The following is a 22,268-nucleotide window of genomic DNA, read 5'->3' as shown; positions in this document are numbered from 1 at the left end:
AAAATTCATGTATCGACATCCTTGGTATCGCAGAACCTTAATCTCGTTTGTCACAATGGACTGTTCTTCAGAAAATAAAATTTGAAACCGACCTGTCGCGGCAAATAATTTAGTTACGAAGTTGCTACAAATTCGTTTTGGACTCGGATTATTAATGGTTGCGAATTCGGCGTTACAAATGGCCTCGAACGTGGCGCCAGATTGTAAAAGGAATCGATTGGGGCGAAACGTGTTAGGATCTGCATTTTTACGTTCTCCGTTACATATTACATGTTTGTTCGAAAGAAAATGCGTTGTTATTGTACGATGGTTCCGCTCGTAAACCCGTAGTCGACCGAAAACCCGAAACTCAGCTGCTGCTAACGAGCAGGATCCATTTGTTCGATGGCTAATTAACTTAATTCATAACGTGGCCACGTTTTACGCAATTTCGGTACGCTCTTCCCCATCCCGAGTGTAAAGGTTTTCTGGTTGCTTGTAAAACGGGACAATGGAGTGGGTCGTTTCGTTCGGTGGACAATGATACGCGGACGCGACTAGCTGTTTAACCGGTGATTAATATCGAACGACCAGATAAAACGATTGTAATGTACGAGGCGGAGTCGCGTTTCAAACTGACCGACCCATTTCTACCGAAATTGCGATGCATATATTTTTTTTCGTTATTCGAGACAACCACCGATTATTCAAATGTAGGTTAGCTGCACGAGCAATTCTATGCGTTCCAGTGATCGGTCAGTTGGCACGATTTTCCCTCGCTGATATGAAAACAAGTTGCGTTTCACGATATCTGCGACTTTTTAAGTATTCGATGCGTCGATAAGCATCTCGATCTAGGAGGTTTAAATATATTTAACGCGGTCACTGTCTATGGCTCATATATGGGTTATATCGCCTCGTTATTGGATGCAGACAGCGAACGTGTTAATTATTATAAAATTGTATTCAATTATGGAAATGTGTAATTCGATACTAATGGGAGTCCACGCAGGTATTTTTACTTAATTAAATGATAATTTAATCGATAGAGTATCGGTCGTGTTAGCTATAATCGATTAAACGTAGAAAAACAAAACAGAAACGACAGTTTAAATTAATTTCAGCTAAATAGATTATTTTGTTTTACCTTGACTGTTCGATTACCGATAATTGAGACGAACTTGCGAAAGAATTACGTTTTCGTCATCGATTCGTCCCGAAATTTCACGTGACTCGTTATATCGCCGCGTATTGCGAGAAATTCGCGTACCATACCCGCACGATTATTATGAAACCCGGCCGTTCGACGAAACGAGCGTCCGCCAAGTTTAATTGGAAACAAAGTCGAACGCGATCCGGCATCGTTGAATTTAATTAAATTTCTGGTTAGCGGAACGCAAACCGATCTCGCATTTTGCGCGAAACGGAACCGAACTTTAAGAATGCTCAAGATTTACTCGAATAAACGTGTTTTGCTTCCTCGAATTTCAATTATTCGTTTGTTGACTGTAAACTAGGATTTTTACTAATTTGTTCGTAAACCAAACACGGTACCGATTGTTCGTTCCCCGTGTCCGATTTATATTTTCACAAATAATTGCCCGCTGTTCGTTAATTTTCCACGATATTTCTATATTCTCGTTACTTTGACGATACATGGTGAATTCCGCGCCGCCAATTTCATCCTTTGTCTTCGAACAAACTCTCCGGGGCCATTAATTTGCCGCGAGTGCAGCGATACGTCGCGGGATTAAAATTACTCGTTTCTCTATTCTATAACAGAAATTACTGGCCTGCAAAATTGTTCGACGGCGTTCTGCTTCGTTGCCAATGAAATTTATAATTTCTGAACGACGGGGGGTTGGCTCTTTTCGCGAACAATAATTTTAAACCGAGCAACCGCGATTTCAATGACAAAGTTAAGGGGACCAGTCAGAAAATCGATTTCTTTTTTATTTTTCTTTCGAAAGTATTACTATTCAATCATATTTAAAATCTCTAAATAGGTTCGGTGCAAAGTAGGGGTTATTTCGAGTATTTTGTCGTTTGGTACACCCGATTCGCGTCACCTGAAGAAGAGAAATCACTGCAGAATAAAAATATTTTGCATTTGTTGAAGTGCTCGCTACATAGTGGTTTGACGAGATTTTGCAATAAAAAATTTGCATTCTTATACATTCTAAGCTACCAAAATATCGTGTTTTTTTTAAATAAGCCCTTAGAAAAAGGCTCAATCTGATTGCCTGGCCCCCTTAAATTTGAATAACGAAGATTAGAAGTAAGAGTCGCACCTAACTGGCCTGCGGTGTTCTGAATTGTACTTACCGGTAACGATTCAGGAGTGTGGTCCAGCACATATATGTTGTTCGTGTATCCATATAGCATCGTGTCCAGATCTGAAATCCAAGGAGCGAGCAGAACATTAAATTGGATCTAACCGTTGGCAACGCGACGGAATACTAACGCTCGGTAACGCTATGCATAGTTAGCCAGCTGCGCTGTCTCAATGTTCCAATTATGTTCAATCTATCTCGAATCCTCTTATCAACGCGTCCCCGTCGTCATTGATACAGCACCAGCGAGGAAATTGAACGACGCACTCGTAAAGTTTCACACCGAAATGGTTACACGACTACGTTATTGTACGATTCTTGGAATACTGCATCGAATATCAATTTGTACCAACAATATATTTTTAACACGACCCAAAGTCTTAAAAAATACACAGCTGGCGAAAGAGATCGATGTTTAGTGAGATCGTGTAATTTATAGTTTGTATTTATTAAAGGTAGACGTGATAACAAAGAAAGTATTGAACATAATCTATTGTGATATTATCTGTTCGTTTTTCAAGCAATTGTACAAAAATGAAATACCATGAATTATTAAAGTTAATCGAAGAATAAACAATTCGAAGCGTGCGATCTATAAATTTTTGCATATCAATATTTTGAATGCAATTGCAACACATTGTCCTAATTTTGTAGCATAGTATTTTATAATTTATTTTTCTCTTCGTAAGGTAGCATTCTATAATATTCGAGTTTTCATCGGAGGTGACGATTCGCCTATAATCTCGATCCATTAGTAATCACGATGAAATTGACTTTCCCCTTAACATGCAGTTAACTATCGAGAGCCCTAACTTCCGCTAATAGAATTTTTACCGAAGTCTTTAAGGAACTTTTCTGCCGCGAACGCTTAACCGAGGAAGAAACTTAACGATGAAAAAATGTAATCAAAGAGGAACGGCAGCCCAAGGCGAAACTTCGTCGCCAGGAAGACTCGTCCAAGTCCGAAGACTTTTTGCAAAGAGACATTTACTAATTCATCAAGGATAAGAGGTTCGAATATGAAGTTCGCTTATAAATTTAATCAGCGTATAGATCCTCGATAATCAGTTTCGAGAGCTTTCTTACGGCACGAAACTTCATAATTAAAGCGTGACTAATAATGGGCAAAAATATCGTAAATCATAGCGTCGTTTCATTAGTGTTTGCGTATTCCTTTCGTTTTAAGTAGAGAAGATATTAATCGTCTAAAATAGTGTAATTCTTAAGAAAATTTAGAAAAAAAATTATTCTCGGTTGCAGGGCTCACTTACAATCATTTTTGATGGATAGACAAATCCTCGAATTCCTACGCACTTTCGAGAAAAAAAATTCCTTATCGAAAGTACAATGTCTGACCATATACTGGATGATTCCCCTGAACTTTCACGCATATGTTTGAAACGTCATAACTTCTGAACGGATCGGAGGATTTTAAAATTTCAAAATGCAAACAACGCGTATCTTAGTGAAAAATATGTAGAAATTCTAACAATATTTGGAAAGTCGTTCCTTAACCCCGTAATGTGAGAAAACCTCCATAAAAGTGGTCGAATTTTCAAACGTCCATAACTCCTACAACAGTCAATAGATTTGAATGAAAATTTTTTCTGAAAGCGCAACTGAAGCTAGTGTCTTATAATTTAAGAAAATTGCATGATTTCTCGCTTCCCAATTTGCAGTGAAAAATTCCAAGTCCTACCGTTCCTAACAAATATTTGGAGGCCTCTCACGCTGGTTCCTATCATAGATATAATAATTATCATTTTCATACGAAATTTTTACAAAAAGTAGTTCAAGAAATGCACTTTCGAAAATATTAAACATTCATTGGAAAAAGTTTCATAGTTACGTCCATAAAAATTCTTGAAAATTGCCTTTAATTTCAGCTGTCACAGTTTCACCCCTTAACGAACGTCTACGAGCGATACGTCACTTTTCGTATCAAAGATTACCTCCGATCAAAAGACCATATTTTTTTCGTGTCCAGAATCGACGATCATAAATCGATCGACGCGTTCACGTATCGTGTCGCGTCAACCTTCGTTCGTAAGTTTCGAAATGTGCCCGTTCGGCCGGATAGCAATTTATCATAACGAATTCGAATTGCTCTCCGCGGTATCGAAACGAAGACCGCGCGTATACCGAGCGGTAATTAACGGTCATCGCGGAAATGAAACGGACGCTGGCGTGGCCGTGACCAGAACGGTGTAATAACGTTACACCGTGTGTACGTCTGCGTTCGGTGGAACGCCATTGGTGCAGAACAGTCGACGGGGATAGATTCATTCGTTATTTCCGGCTCGGCTGCGCTCGGCTGGACGCATAGTGTGAGAGAGCACCTTCGGTGCTTTTCTGGCATCTCTGACCTGAGGCCGGAATTAGCTGACCGGAAACTGATCCTCCGTAACGCGCGGAATCGCTGCACCGAAAAATTTCAGCCACCGCTGGAAACAGGACCACGGCTGGCCGTTTAATCGCAGACACCGTCGAGCAATCGTTGAATCTTTTTTTCCACCCTCGAAATTCGGGACGATTCGGCGCGCTTCGACGAACGTTCTCGTCGCGGACGAATTAATTGGCGCCCGCTTTTGGCCGCAACGTTACAAATTAACGAGGACGGGAACGATTACGCGACAGAAGTCACGAACGAGACACAAAACTGTTCCTATGCTTAGGAAAATTACAACTGCCAGGCTGTAACTAAAGAGAACGAATCGACGATTTTAATCTCTCAACTTTTACACGGATAACATAACTTTTCACTAAAGGAGCTAAAAAAATGAATTCTCAAGATTAAGTACACCAGTTTTGTTTTCGTGAACAATTTAAGGTTTCGTCTGGGAGTCGACGTGTTAATGGTGTATCCTTTGTGAAATTGTGGGAGAGAATCATCGACATACAAATAAAATAAAAATAATTGTGTCAGTTTGTATCGTAGCCACGAGACGAGGTTGGAACGCTTCGAGTTATAATCTAATCAATTTCCCGTTCGACCAAACTCCGTCGAAATGTAAATATGTACTCGAACGGGTATATCCCCGCGCACTAAATAAACAAAATGAAATAAAAATGAATAAAAATAACAGGATCGGTAATTTCTGATTTTAGACTCTCGTCTCGTAGCAATAAAATGTTATCTTACCTTGTAAGGTAACTGTACGATGCCTTGTCCAATCAAAGAACATCGAATATTGTCCGACACCGTGCCCAGAACTTTTTTCAATAACGTTGAGAAACGTAAGGGAGACAACGCGAGCCTTTGAAGCTGAATCCTTCCGAAAGCACTCGTAAATATTCGGTGGAAGGTTCTTGCGAGGGGGGATCGATCGAGGGAGGACTAGTTTTCACGGAATTCTCATAAAATGGCCTTTCCAGCGTCGCGTCATAAAGTGCAGCGGCTTTTCGATGGGAAACTGAAACTCCCGCGAAATCGTCCGCGACCGTTATGAAACCCAAGTGTCTCCGTTAACCGTGAACGGGGTGATCGATTTCCGTCGAACGATCGGAAATATCGGCCGATAGACCACGCGCGACCGAATGGCCTTCGAATCCGATTCAATCCACGAACGCATATATACTCGTCCGCGTGTGCGTGGCGCGTGGAATGACCGTAGGAGGGGAAGGGGATGGGAGAGCAGGATAAAGGATACCTCGCATGGAAATGAATCGCGATCGAGGCAGAAGTGGCTCTCGTCCATCGACGGATAGCCGCACGCCGGGCAATAATTCTGAAAAATTGTTCCGTTCCCTGAGCTACCTCTGAGATTCCAGCGCATAAATCGCTCGCGTTTCGGGAAAACCGGTGATGCATCGCTGTTTGCCAGCGTTCCGCGGAAGGCATTAGGACCACCGCGCACGCCCACAGCCCGAAAATTTAGCACCAGATGTTTTTAATTTCTCGCTAACCCATATAACAAAGTTTTCTTTTTGTTGCTTCTTTACGTAAGATGGTTCTCTTTATATTAACTTCTTTTTTAAGTTGCGTTTTAAATACACTTTAACCGAATTTTTAATAATATCCTACAATCCCCTATTAAAAGAAAGAAAATTTACAGCATTTATAGCAAACGCAATGGAATTCTTTAGGAGCTAAAGCGCACTCGTAGCATTTTGTTTCGATCGATAACGCAAAAGCTAAAATAAACGTTAACCGTTCTACAACATAAACGAGAAATGAGAAACGAAAGAAGCCGGTGATAAAATATTTAAACGTTCAAGGCGGAATATCTGAACAGCTGTTGAAATAAAGTAACTGCCTGGCGTAAAGTATAGAATGTCCAATTTTCTGACGCGAAATAAGAAATATCCCGTAAAGTTGCGTTCTCGATGGTCGTGTGTACTTCCGCGAGCGAAGAATGACGAGAAAATTCTATGCAAAAAGTGTTAGAGCGTGTACTTGCACCGTTGCATGCAAACGAGAAAGTATGCCATTGAAGAATAGCTCTCTTTGTGTGATTCAACTTTGCTTTGTGTAAATGCAAGGTGAAATTTTATATTTTCTCGAGAAACAAATATGTTTGATCATTATTTACTATTTCTACTTTTGTAAAACCTGACTAAGTAATTGTAAAAAGAAGTAAGATTTTTTCAAGATATGATAATATCGTGACATCGTCGATATTTATCATTGCAAGTAGAAATCATGAATATTGGCCAGACGAGCCATACACGATCGTACGCGTTCTAACATCTAGCTTTGTGAAAAGGAAATTTTTGTTTCACATTTTCAGTTTCTTTTTAAAATCTTGAAAAGAAAAGTTACATGTTCGATGTATATTTCGTAACTCTAATACATTATTGCTTTCCACTAGTACATCTAGAAAAGTGTATCGCAATCGGATTGAATTTCAATTATGAATTGTAATTTGCGGATCAATTACCAACGAACCGATATCGAAGTGGAAACTATTGGTGGAAATTCATGTTACTGCGTCACGTACGTATCTTCTGCGAAACGATAAGCTAAACTGTAAGGTATTAATGCCTTGAGCTTTAAGCTCTAACACGACGATGTGTAAGAGGATCGGTGCAGAGATTCCATAGTTAATCCTGTCATCTACTGTTAAACATTATGCGCTGTAATCACTCCTTACTTCTAAAAGTTCATGGAACTTCATTATACCATCTAAAAGCTTCGTACGACGTATATTTCAGTCAATAATATAATCTGAAACCATAAATATATAGAACACATTAAAAGAGAAATACAATATCATCGTGCATTGTTTATCTCAAATTAAAATCAAAGTACACTTAATTCTGATTAATTCTTTATATTTTAATTTACGTTCGTTGATCGTTATTTTACCTTCTAAAGAGGACCGTAATTATGTTCGCAAACAACATATCAAGCTCGCGTAAAGCAGAGTAAATTTTCAGTGATAAATTATATCGTTGAAATTAATATACGCGAAATTCATAATAACCTATACAACTTACGTTAAAACAGAAACAGTTATTCGTAATTATTTCCCTTCTCGAACGTTTCTGAGTTTCCTCTTGTATTTATTGTTGCATAATATTAGGTTAAGTCAGTTACGAGTATTTGAGAAGATTGCACGGAAAAGCACGACAGTAAATATCATTAAGTGGTGCGTGAATATTCCACCGGCAGGTTTCGAAGATCCGTGCATTCAGTAAACCAACATGAGCGATCATAGACTCAATAATATTTGATTTTGACTGCGTAACATACTCGTGCATATCAAGTATATGCATGCATATTGTAGGAACATCGAGCAATGCTGAACCACGCTTGATAAATCATCTTGAATTACATTGCAAACAACGAATATATTCTAGTGAAATCAATTCTTTGTATTTTGATGCGCCTGCCAGTCGTAGATAAATATTCACTACCACAAAACTGGTTTTAAAGGGACCAGACAGTCATATTGGGCCTTTTTGTAAGGTCTTATTAAAAAAAACAATTGAGTATAAATAATTTCTCTTCTACACGATGTTTTGGTACATTAAAATGTATACGAATACAAATTTTTTATTGCAAAATTATGTAGCACTTAAATACAAATACTCAAACTTAATGTTCGATCACAACGTCACGAAACTTTGATATTTAATTTCCGAATAGTATTCCGTTCGAAGAAAAGAAAAATCGATTTTCTGTCTGCCTGGTCCTCTTAAGCGATATACCAAGAGACGAGAACACTCGAATCTGTTTTAGTTTTTCTCCTCGTCGGTGATCTCCTTTCGCGCGTCCACGTCGAAGCTCGATTTTCATTTTTCCCGTCCTTTCTTTTCCCGCTGCATCCGTCTTCGTAGCTGCATTTCGTATTACGTCGGAAACCATGCTGCGCGCTAACCAACGACCCACGAAGAAAACGGACCGCCGGGGATTTATTGCTAATTACTTTTCTATGCCCGCCTATTCGTCTCATCCTCCTGTCTCCATTCGCGTAAATTTATCGCCATTACTTCTACCGCCAGCTAAATGTACGCGGACGTTCGAACAATCGCGTTATGACACGAAAATAGGATATACCGCTGGAATTATGGTACATTGTGGCGGGCACCGTTTCGAAATAAACTTGTAAGAATTGCCACCGGTACAATGAGATTTAGTATCTCAAAATGTGCTTTGAAATTATACGCCACGACTATCGTTGATTCTCAAAATTTTTCTCGAATCATAAACGACAACGATCGCTAGAAATTGATGTTAAAGCTTCGACAATTAATTCCTTTCAATTACCTTGCGCATAGATAACTCGACAACGAATGAATTTAAAATCATTTTTCATTATTAAATGGCTTTATAGTCGTGAAAAAATTGATTTTCGATTAAATATTGCGTTCTTGATATTCGAGAGAGCGATGTGAACAGTTCGCCTTACACAAAGACACTCTTTTTTGATGCTAGAATAAATTATGCATATTCGAAATTGTGTTTGCTGTTTTTATTCGATCAATATTAAACGTCGCTGGTGAAATGTTTACGGTGCAAACACAATTTCTCGTCGTGTCTGATCTAACGTCCATTGACAATAACAGTAAACGTTGACCGCGTAATTTACCGCGCGTTCATCCCAATCACATGCCAATCACCGGCGCATCGATTTCATAAACTATCAAACTCCCGCTACGAAGAGAGGATGAATTAATATTATAACCGTAGTTGCAATGCGAAGTATTCGACTATGACGCTGGAACGGCGGTGAACCCATTTAGTGCCTCGCAAGCATCCGCTCTACTGATCCGCAAATTCGTCCAATTAATCGCGGTTCTAACAGTAACGAACGACCGAGCTGGCCATAATTGCAACCCTCGCCGTCACACTTTGCTAATGGCAATAACATTACTCGTTTGCGGGTAATTTATCGCTGGTTGACGCGACGTTCCAAACGTTCGATGGCTCACGGTATAGTTATCCGTCCGTTGTTCCAGATCGCGTCTTTCGGGATCACCAAATTTTACAAAAAATTACGGTTTTTCTCCGTTTAATAAATAATTTATCGCTGTACGCGACACGTCGTTTCTTGGGAGAGACCATTGTCGCGTTTACACGACAGCTACAAACGTTTTGTTCCATATTTACATAAACAAATGAAGCGTGAGATTGTTATACACTGTTTCACTATGTATAACGTATCAATATGGAATATTTAGTAACCGCTCTCTCATTACGTATAACATGTTCATTCGGAATATTTAATTGGGTCATTTAATACGTTTTTGTATGTAGTTCAAAAGTATGTAACGAATGTTTATTAAAATATCCTATTTGTAACGATGAGCTACCATTTGGTATTATATGAAGGTCCATTAAAATTTGTCCAAAGCTGTGCATATTCTACTTGTTTGACTAATGTCGTACCTGTTCCACTTGTTTCACTAATGTCATACCTGTTCCACTTGGTTGATAAATGACTATCTGTACTCCTTGTCTAACGCGAATCAGTTGTATTTATAATATTTTCATGCATTATTTAACGAAATAATGAACGTAAAAAAATTAGGGAACTCGCATTGACTCTTTTGGAACTTTTCTTTTCATCGAATACAAAACATACACAATTTCATAAGATAAAACTTGCTGTCGCTTATTACTTTTAACAGAGGTTAAAGTACAATATTGCTACTTGAAGTGGAGGATGTTAGGTGTACGACTGAAAAGTAATAACCTCAGGTTTTATCCACATTGACTCCGTTTCCGTACATAGATCTTACTGAACTAACGAAGGAAAGGCTCGCTCGCGGAAGTGCGCAAAGAAAATGGCTTGAAAAGATTTATGGTCTTAAAGTTGCTCTATGTTAAGTATTTCAGATAAGAGGAACTTTAGCTATTCCAAATTACTGAACTTTTATATAATACTTTCCAGTTTCTTTTCTGACATTTTCAACTTACGACGGCGGGAAGACTTAGCGTTAATGTAGAAACGGGCGCAAGCGATCGATTTCAGTCACTTCGAAATGTGATAACAAGGTCAACATTCTGGGTAACCTCTTCCAACAAAAATGTTTGAAATATTACATATTTTTTTAGGCTTGTTTGAGTCGGATCCGGACTAACTTAGTCGATCCAGTCATAAGTCTCGTATCGTTTCGAGATATGAATCGGTATATTTATACGCAAGTATGCATTTTAACCGGAAGTTTATCGATCGTATCGAATCACATGTCAGTTCTATCGCTACTGGCCAGAGACAATTTCTATCCCTCTACCACGACCACTGAATACATCTATTCCACTCGCCAGACAATGGATCGTTCCTATTTCACTCGCGTGGCCGCTGACTGTTCACCTTTCCGTTCATGCATTGTAATATTCCACTTGCTTGACCAAACGTTATTCATGCTTTGCTTGCCCGAACTCGGTAAGACACACGGTACTTGTAAAAGTTTATTGAATCGCCCGGTGTTTGCGTAATTACTCAGCCGGGATACAATACGCGTGTCGCTGCCGAAACTACGCTTGTAATTCCTTGTGTAGATGCAAATTTTATGCAGTTCGCTAAGTCGCTTAAGTTCTACGTCTGCATGTTAATTGGTTTGCCTCCTGGAAAACTTCTCGAGGACATCCGGATCTACGAACTTTTTCGCTCTCTGTACACGGTTGTTCCTCCTTACAGGACTGTACTCGAACGATTTAAATAAATTATACCGAGCGACCAATTATTATACAATTTGATAAAAAAATGAAACTATCTTCTATTTTTTTAAAATACAATTAAATCAAAGACGAAGGACGAAGTCGATATTTTTATTAGTTTCTAATAAAATAGTTGGTGACACGAAATAACGTAAAAATATATAAAAACAGAATTTGCGCGTAATAGTACATAATAAAATTGTAACGTATTATATTTAACTCGGTTAATAGTTGCTCCGCTAGTCTCCTCGGCGATATTTGGTTACCGAGACTCGTCAAACACCTATTGTACTTTTAATTAAAACGTGCATTTTATTACAGGGCATATAAAGGGAGACTGTAAACTGTCTACATTAAAAATATGGTAATCGTGGGTTAAGCAAAGAGTAAGTTCTTATTACAGTACGCAACGTTACGTGCTATTCGATGATAAAACTTTTTACACCAGTCTTTGTTCCGCTTTATTAAAAAGTTTGAAAAAGAACTTTTTCGTACTGCGTTGAGACGTAATCGCGCACGATAAACCGAAATTTATTCATGGTAACAAAATTGAAATATAATTCGGAGTGCAAAGGGTTAATAATTCTTTTTACTTCTTGGTTAGATCCTTGGTTCGCTTCTGTCAAAGGGATCCTGACTCTGTCAAGAACAGTTGTAATGGTTGGACCATGGCGGTTTTTTATTCTTAAACGACGTTGGTTGCATCGGTACGCGTGGCGCGTGCACGTTAACGACGACTCGTCCACAGTTTGCGCGCAACGCATCGTAACGAAGCGCGGATCGAGGAAATCAGCCATGTCATCGGCGCATACGTCGTCTGCTCGATGCAATTTCCATGCAATCAAATGGCAAACACTGCGCCGCCGTCGACGACGAGGGTTGCCTACGTCGGTGCGGACCGTTTCCGCGAGCCGTGGTAGTTCCATATGCAAATTGCGCGCCACGACCTAGCACGTCGTGCACCGAAATCGAATCAATATTGCATTAGGAGGGCTGGATGCCACCACGATCCGAGCACGGCCCTCCATTGCACTGAATAAATTATACCGAAGCGCAACGCCGCGCCGCTTCTGATAAAATGCGGCTCGCGTCGCGCCGCCAAACGGCCGTCCACGGATTCTGAACGCTGGGCGGTGGCTTTCGACGAATATTTCGTTCTCTTACTAACGATGTAATGAACGTTCCTGTGGCGCTGCTTCGATGGTGGTCGCGGAAATCAAGAAAGGCCCTAACAGGTCCCGCTTTGGACGACTGGATAACGGAGGGGTCGGTCGAGCGCTTGCGAGAGAGACGAGAGCGTAGCCCTCTAGTGGCAAGTACTAGAGGCGACGCCACGTTACTATTCATCTCCCCGTTGGGTGAGTCCAGCGAAGTATTTCGCCATCTGGCGTTTAAATATCAGAGTTTATTAACCGCAGAAAGGATATTTTTAAAAATATACTGTTTACCATGTTGAATTATTTAAGGGGGCAGTCTTCTTTTTAATCTTTTTCGGTAGAGAATTAAGATTCTATTGTGTTAGACTATTTGTAATGCGAAGAGAGACCCTTGAACTGTACGAAAATATTTTTTTCTAAAAATATTAAATGATAGTCGAGTCTTTTAATCCTTCCAAGGAGTGTACGAACGATGGTTAAATATACATTGAATTATTTACTATCGCTGGTATTATACATATAATAATATAATGACTAATGAGTTAATTATTTCCTACGATTACATTCATGTAGATTGCATCTGATACGCGATAACCGCAATTTTATCAATTCACCGGTAATTGTAATTATTTATCATTAACTTTATTACCCGGTAATTGTTATCCGTTAATCAATGAACGTATTATATTTTGAGCAACCGTACTACACAGTAAATTGGCACCATTGATTCTGTTTATATTCTGCGATGAATGAACGTAGAATATGTTGCCTGATACAATAAACTTTCTGTTATTCGAATCATTGTTGTTCAAATGCTCCAAGCATTCGAACATTTTCTTGTAAAGTACCATCTTTCATACTGAAATATTCGTTCGACAACAATGGAAATTAATTCTCATCGTAGCAGATCTATTATTGAAACTAGTAGAATCAGCAATTTTCATACATTTGGCTCCATTTATGAGATGGATTACTCAGATTTCTGAGTATATACAGGGTGTTCGGCCACTCCTGGGAAAAATTTTAATGGGAGATTCTAGAGGTCACAATAAGACGAAAATCAAGAATACTAATTTGTTGATGGAGATTTCGTTAAAAAGTTATTAACGTTTAAAGTTCCGCCAATACTGAATTTTTTTCTCGAAAGTAGGTAGGATTTCGAGGGTATGTCTATAGACCTAAAATGATTATAATTGACCCCCGCAACCGAAAATAATTTTTTCAGAACGATTTGAAACTTTTCAATTTCGCCGAAAAATTTAGGCACCTACACCCTGTCGATTTTCCGTAAAAATTCGCTTGACGTCCTACAGAAAAGTTGTTTAATACTTTTTTGTAGGTACCCATGAGCTCTACTTCAGAAAAAAGTTTCATTGAAATATATTCACAATTGTAGAAATTATAGCTGTTTGAAAATTGGACCATTTTTATGGGATTTTTCTCATTTTGCGGGGTCAAGGACCAACTTTTCGAATATTTTTGCGATTTATACATATTCTCCATCAAAATACGCGTAGTTTGCTTTTTTAAACATTAAAATCGTCCAATCCGTTCAGAAGTTATGACGTTTTAAAGATTCGCATGAAATTTCAGTGAAACATATCAACGGTATGGTCAGACATTACATTTTCGGTAAGGAATTTTTTTCTCGAAAATGCGTAGGATTTCGTGGGTATGTGTAATGACTGAAAATGATTGTAATCGACTCTTGCAACCGAAAATAATTTTTCCAGAACTATTTGAAATTTTTTAATTTAATTTGTTAATAACTTTTTAATGAAGTCTCAGTCAAGAAATTGATATTCTTGATTTTCGCCTTATTTTGGCCTCTAGAATCTCCCATTAAAATTTTTCCCAGGGGTGGCCAAACACCCTGTATAAATTGAAAACCAGTGACAGTGTCGTAAAAGTAGCATGAATTAATAACAAAATTTGGAAATCACTGAGTTTGCTGTACGAGAAACGTTTGAAAAATTTTCTATTATTAATACTATCACGCTACTAGTATCATTACTGTAACAATTATTATTATTAACATTGTTGCGAACGCTGGAAAAAGTTCGCGAGACTAGGTTAACGTATATTTCAATGCTCTCTAACTAAACGACAAAAGAACGGAAGATGGAAATCGATCCAGTAAACTTAATTTAAATTTGAATCCGGCTGGCAAACAGAACTGGCGGCATGCGAAATAGTTTATTTATATTTCAATTAACTGTTTTACCTAGTTTCATTAGTACAGTGTAAATAAAGCATTGTTTATTATTGTTTATTGCAAAATTCTCGAGCGAGAAGTCAACGGAACCATAGCAATATTTCGCGTCGTGTATTTCTATTCCACGTTTTTACTGGACATAATTGAAAAATAAAAGATGAAGATAAAATTAAAATTTCCCTAGCAAATAAAATCGAATTCGACAGAACGTAGGCTTTTTATTACAGAATAAATTCCATCGATTCCTCCGTCTTCCAATGCCGTGTACGGCGCGAACGGATGAAAACGATGACGTTAAATCCAACGAGCGTTTGTAGAAAAACAACGCGAGCCAGTAAAGAACTCGTTTCCACCGTACGATCATAATTCGTAAGGGAGCGTACAGTCGGGAATTGATTTTGTCGAGGGCATCAGAACGTAGCAAGTTATGGCGTTTGATATCGGTAGAAGCGATAGGTCAAGGGGGTGAAATCAACCGAGATTCCTGAATAGTTTGAGGCGTGGATGCACATAATGCCAGATACTCGCATTATGAACGGATGCACGCTAGTTCGTGGACCCACTTCGCCATTCCTCCTTTCAACGACTTCAACGTTGGCTCGCTGATATCGTAGCGCTCCACAACGATCGGAACGCATCCTCCAATCGTTCCAAAGCCGAATCTCATGTCAGATCTCCGCGTATCGTAATAAACAAATAGCCTCGATCAACGCATTGATTCTCTATAAACGAATCATCCTCCGAATACATGTATTTAAAAACGAAACGCTAAAGAGATACACGTTAGTCGAAGCTACGAAAACTTTCTTTCTACTATTTAGTGCTTTTTGCTGTCATCGGTGACTCTACAAACCAAAAGAAGACGGAAATCAACAATGACGATACTCTGACAGAGTATCAAGTTAAAATTATTAACGCCTGAAAGTTCTCTTTCGAGCAACAAGCCGAAACTATATTCTATCGTTCGTATAAACTTGAACACGTGTTTCGTAACGTTTTTATTTAACAATTCATTAACACCGTAAAAATGTACGGTTTTCAGTATCGAGAGATGCCCACGTCGTAAATACGTAACCCAATGTCGGGAACCAGCCATGAAAACAGCGTGGGGGTAGCTGTTCGTTAATTCACAGACGGCGTAGACGATCGCGGCGATCTAAAATCAGATTCCATTTCGTAAATGACCCGTAGCCGAGAATACTGCCAAATTAATGAAACCAGTTACGGCTATTTGATACCGACCGAAACGATAGATTAGGAGGAATGAGGGGGGGAGAGATGAAGTCAAGCGAGTCGCGTGAATGGTACGAAGTCCGCCTCGGTTTGAGGGCAAATACACCGAGGGCCACTTGACTGGCGCTAAATAATTCATAGAACAACCCGAACGTCTATAGGGCAGACAGTGCAGTGCCAATAGCCATTGGACCGTTCATCACAGACTATTGATTGGGCTTCAGCTTTCCCTGGCCGATCCTTCTCGCTCCCTCGTGAGCCAACTTCCTGAAACCGAACTCAATCAGGCGACGTATGACATTTGCCAATCACAAACGGAAGCTCGAGCTTCTACGGTGCTCGATGGATGCAGGGTAGACACAGTTAGCCTAGCTCGATGAATTATTCACGAGATGCTCGTTGTTGCGTTACTCGTTTCGTGGATCCTTCAAAAATACACTGAAACTCGACACTCTGACGTCGGCCCCGTATACCCCTTCGAAGATGCCTCGCTATTGATTCACTCTGTTACCGTTTGACGCGTTGGAATTGCAAATGACGGAAGTTACACGACGAGAAACGTAATAATAAGGAGCAATATGCAAATGCCCGCTAACTCTCTATAATAGGATATTTGGTAGACTTTACATAATGTGCCCTATATAATAGGATCCGAGGTAGACCGCATACAATAGAATATTTGGTAGACGTCGACGGGGATCCATTAATTACATGATTTTCATTTATCATTATCGCTGATGTCGAAAACATCGCGAATATTTATTGTGCCAATTTTATTATTTAATACGAATAAAGCATTCGCTGTTCGTCTAGTCGCGAATAATTCTAACGTAGAACTTTCACGAACGGATTGTTCAGCAACTATACTATTGATTTACAGTCTCGAGAGTGTAAGGTGGTAAGCAAGTAAACTCGGACGTAACAAATAGGAATATATGGTTATGCGACCTCCGAGAATAGATTGCATTAATCCAATTTATTCTACAAACGTATAAATATTTTCTCGCTCTTAGTTTCCATTACAGACCCGTCTCGTTACGTTCGCTGACACAGGGCCAGAGTGTTGTCAATCCTCATTAAAAGGAAGGAAAGGCATCCCGAAGTGAATTCAGTTCGGAGATACGTATCTGTGAAAAGTACTTTCAAATTTCTGAATGAAATATCAATTTATTTAATAAACAGGAATCTCCAGGCACGCGCAAGCATATTTATCTTTTAATTAAAATATTAATTTAATTTTTGCCTTTATTATTACGAATTTCAAACAATTAACATAGTACGAAAGTTCAGAGACAAGTCGCGGATAAAATTGCGCGTTAATTGGGGAAAACCGCTTAGTTTGCTCGCAGATTTAATCATAACCGTGGCTTTTCGTTTCCACGAAAGTTATGTCAGTTGTACCGGATACTTGAAAAGAGTTAAACAGGGCAAACGTGTGAAACGTATTTCGATTGTGTCGTAATTAAATAACGATAGAAACATATATTTTTGTTATTTAAACAATTTTAATGCTGGTCGCGTGTAAAACTAAAGTTTATGAAAATCGTCTGCGAATAGTTTTAAGTAAGTTTTCAGCCGCGTTGAAGCTGCTTCTAGAATTTCCTTGACGAACGGTCAAAGGTTAACGTCGACGAGGGAAGAAAGGTGCGTTCGTATGTTTTAGAACAGCAAACGCTGAATATTGCTCGGCGTTATTACTCAATAGACGACGTCAGCGAAAAAGGAACGAGGGGCGAAGAAAGAGAGTACGCTTGTTCGGTAGTCGTTGCTAAAAGAGCGGGAAAATTGACCTCGTTAATAAAAGATCGGGCACGTGGGGTACTATTGCACCGTTAAGAGCTTATTACGTCAAACCCGGCTTTATTACCAACTGAGATTTATGGTATGCACTCAAATAACAAGGAGCCTTCGCGTTGAATACGGAAACGTTTGTTCAATTTGCTCCGTGGGAGAGTAGCATGTGAAAGCAAAGGGGGATGAATACACTCGAGTCTCGTCTTGTTTTCGACCATTTTGCAAGAACGGTCTGAGATCACTCGCCACGATCGACAGAGTTTGTAAACTTCGCCAACGCGGTGTGAAAAATCAAGACAACGTAGCTCCGTTTGCTTTTTATCGGTACCAGGGATAAATAGAAACAACGCCTTTGGATGATGTTCATATTACCGAACAATTTTTGTATCGTTCGCGTATAAACTGTAAGGTAAACACGCAGTTTTGTATTTTAGTTGGTCATAGAGGTTTCTCAACAGTCATTCAAAATTTACCTTCGTGTCAGTTGTTCGTAAAGCAAATTATTTTTAAATGCATCCGAATAGCCTTTAGAAACGCATAACTTTGTTCGAATACGAGAAGTAACTGAGCGAAATGTCTATGAATCTGTAGTTATTATATGGTATTTTAAACGTAGATACGTAATGTTCGATTTTAAAATGGGGTATTCGTACATCTAATCTGACGTAAGTAGACAAATGTCTTTTAATATTTATTTGCCTCTGATTATTCGTATCAAGTAAAGGGTAATAGTTTTGCATTATAAATCTAATACTATTTTCAAAATTACATTGTGGTCTGTATAGGCTGTGCCAGTCTTGACAATCTCTTGGCTTAGGTAATAATAGATCAACTTGCCTTAAGCGGCGACTGCCATTCCATAATTGAAATACACCTGGCACTCGGTTTGTCCAGTAAATTGGTTTTGTAAATGATTCATGTAAGTCGATAGTATCGAAGTCTCGATTACCAGATATAAAATGAATTATTTGCGCTTGTGTTTATCGCGTTTAAATATATGACAAAAAATTTAAGAAGCTCAAGCTTTTTGTTCCTTTTTCGATTCTTCTCCCGTTGATTTACAACGGAATTTCGATTCAAGTATATCGAGTATTAAATTAATTAAATCGTCGAAACAGCAAATTATTTCTCTCCGTTTGACGAGCGCTGTCTATTCTGAACGCTCTATATTATACCTGGCCATTGATTTCATTAAATGTCGCTTACATTCAACGAAAGCCGCAATAATTTCGTTCTCAAACGAAGAATTATTCACCGCGGCGTTGATTAAAAGTGTCGGATTACTTCTTTCGAGATGTTTTTTTTTCGGCTGTCAGCCGTCGATCGGGGCAAAAAGTCGGATATGCTATTCGATAACGTTTCAACCGCGCCCAAAAACCTGGTTATCCCGCGGGACCCGACCTCGGCTGGATTCTAACGCGAGATTTCCATTTTCCGGGGGCGATAAATCAAAATGTCGTCGATTCGAACGAACCCGCCAGCTTTTTGCCCAATTCGGTCCCGTGAACTCGCGGACTGTCTTCCGTAAAAATGTAAATAACGATCGTTCGAGAAAAAAAAAAAAACGCCCCGGAGGCGACGTTAAAAATCTCGGGTCTTAAAAAGTTTCGAAATCCGACCTAGCCCCGGTTCCTTCCTCCGTCTGTTCCCTTTTCTTCGTCCTCGCGGAGCCTGTGGTCGCTTCGTCGGCCGGAGGGTAGAACGGAAACTTCGGTAATTACGCGGGATTAAACTCCTTAAAATTTATAAGGAGAGAAGGGGCCACTTTGGCACATCTGGGGGAGAGTGGGGGGGAATGAAATAAGGGAGGAAGCGTAGCTCTCTTCGGATATTTGTTGCCTCGTTAACAATCCGCGGAACCTTCACGTTGGTATTAAACGAAAACCTAATCGTAGAATGTTGGCGCTGGGGAACGAGCAGTCTACTCTAGGAAGTAAGTTGCCGGTATAAATGGGATTTGAACGCGTGCACGGGAAACCATTAATTCTTGACGCTCGAGGGAAACGCGATGCACCGAAGCATTTTGTCAGTGCTTCCTCTGGGTATAAATAAAAAAATTTTATGCAAATGTCGTTCAGAGCTCTGTTTAAACGTTACGACTATGGAATAATAATACAATTATGCGTTTCACTGGAATTATCACTGGAATACAATATTTACACTTGGTCTGTCTTCGTCTAAGAGCGAATATCTATTGTTGAAAGTGTTCTTATATTCTCAACAATTTTGCAGAATCGATTAACTTTAATGCAACGCCGACAGCGGTTGAAAATCGAATTCATTGCATTACGAACTTCATCTGTATTCTTTCGCTTCGTTGAGCGCATTATTAATTCTATCTTCTTTCGTTTCACTGAACTCGTTATTGACCCTTTTCGTTAATTCATTGCGTGAATTTATTCTAGGTCGATACACTTTCTTTCAACGTTCACCGCACATAAAAGTCGAGTACCATTTACAAAAGCATTTTCGACGCATAATTTCATTTTAATATATTTGCATGCATACTTAAATAAAATGTCTGGTAGTGGCCTCGTGAAATTTTGCATCATTCTGCATGTTCATGGAACCATTCAACTCTATTAAAAATGATCAGTGAAAATATTTTCGATTTGTTTGTTAGCAATATTGAAATTTGAGCAGTAGTTTCTCATACTTGATCTATTGGTTAATATTTTGATGGAACAAAGTATATTCTCATGTATTACAATTGATCGGTATTAAGTCATTGTTAAACGACTTTTGATATTATTCTAAACTAACTGCCTCCGTCCTGTTTGTCTTCCAAAGTCCATATTATTTTAGTCGCAGTCGATGTATGTTCATCATCGACAGTTATACGGGCCCTAATGCTGATAATACTCGTCGATTTATCATGGGAGAAAGACGAATACGAATTCACCGTCGCACAAATCATGTTTGCCACCATTTTACGACCGACGTCGGTAATATATAAACGGTAACGAGGACATAAAAGTGAACACGTCGATACGCAGGCCGCAGGCGTTAATAAGTAAACTGCTAGAATCGCGAGTAGAAATTTCCGAGCGCTGTTCGTGAAAATGATATCGTGAAAGTGCATTCACGAAGCAACGTTTCCGCCTGTTCCAATTAATAATACAACAGCCAGGGGTACCGTATTTTTTAAACGATATACTCCATTTAGAAATTATTGATTCATACTGTTGAAACTTTCAACGTATGGAAAACCCAGGCGGAGTTTGCGCCAGTTTACGTGGTCTCTATCAATAAAGAATATCGATACGACGAACAGAGTGGTCGAAAATCACGAAATGTTGACCAAAATGTAAATATCGCATTTATTTCCGTATGCAGGACGAATCCGTGAAGCGATCGCAGCGATATTTAAATTGATTCTGGCAATTTAAACAAAGAAACGTTTCGAACAAAAGTTTATCGACGCGAAAAACATTGTCAAATGTATTCTACCTCTATGAAAAATCTAAATTTTATATTTATTAATCCTTCGCCATACAATGACGAGTCTGACTCGTTGAAAGTTCTTTGTGTCAAGTTTTACAAAAATTTTGTATATTAACATTAACACATATATTCGTAAAACAAATCTATTCTTTTTCGTGGTCAAACACGAACGAGTTTAAACAAAATTAAATAGTCTACATTTGAAAAATTACATTAAATCGTACGTCAAAGGGTTAAAAACCGTGATAGACACATACAGAAAAGTTGTTTTTTAACGTAGTTTAAAACCCCCATTTGTACTTTATGCTAGTGAATAGTTTGTGTAATTTCAATTACTAATTACTTGTAAAAAGTGGCGCAATCTCGTTCCAGACGAGAGTATTTTCCATTACAAAATTATTCGACTATGTTCGTCCCTTTGTCGATGAGCTCGATGAATAAAATTCACGATTGTCCGATTTCGCATGTTTTCGATACGCGTTGCGCGTAACGAAAAGTTGAAACAATCGACTATCGACGTCCAATGCAGTACAATCGACGATAATACGGTGTTTGATGCGCCGCGCGATGCAAGCTGTCCCTTTCAATATTTATTCGACCAGCCAGCGCGCACCGTTAATATCCATCGCCCATAATTTATCGGTAATAACCGAGAAATCCGATTACCGTTCTATCGTTCGCTGCCCACGTTCCTCCTTTTCGGGAATTATCTGGTATTGGTTACAAAAGTGTAATGAACCGCTCGATCCAATTACGTTCCGCCGCGTACGCGGCAAAGCATCGATCCGGTCCGAGAAAATATTTCTAACCCGGTGGAAACGGACACGTTTTGTTACCAGGGTACAATAACGTTGAGGTAAAACGGACGAACGATAATTGTCTTCTATAACTGCCCTAACCCGGTATTAACCTCTAGGAATATCACGAAGATACGCTGGGGTGTCGATTACAACCTCGATAGCTGAACCTTCTCTGAAACTGGAGACGGGGAATTAGAATTAGGT

At 39.1% G+C, this 22,268-nt stretch overlaps 1 protein-coding gene across 3 annotated transcripts in view; it reads right to left on the bottom strand.

Annotated features, from left to right (window-relative positions):
• The window catches only part of LOC143347791 (uncharacterized), a 161,926-nt gene that overhangs the window by 14,870 nt on the left and 124,788 nt on the right, over nt 1-22,268 (bottom strand). For all 3 annotated transcript variants that reach the window (XM_076777314.1, XM_076777312.1, XM_076777313.1), the window contains one exon: nt 2,305-2,375. In XM_076777314.1, coding sequence (XP_076633429.1) covers nt 2,315-2,375 — 61 coding nt within the window. In that variant the 3' untranslated portion in view covers nt 2,305-2,314. The remainder of the gene's footprint in view (nt 1-2,304; nt 2,376-22,268) is intronic.

This window comes from Colletes latitarsis, chromosome 11 (assembly GCF_051014445.1).
Source record: "Colletes latitarsis isolate SP2378_abdomen chromosome 11, iyColLati1, whole genome shotgun sequence".
NCBI lineage: Eukaryota > Metazoa > Arthropoda > Insecta > Hymenoptera > Colletidae > Colletes > Colletes latitarsis.
Note: the sequence above shows the minus strand (reverse complement) of the source record. Positions and strands in the feature narration are given on the sequence as shown.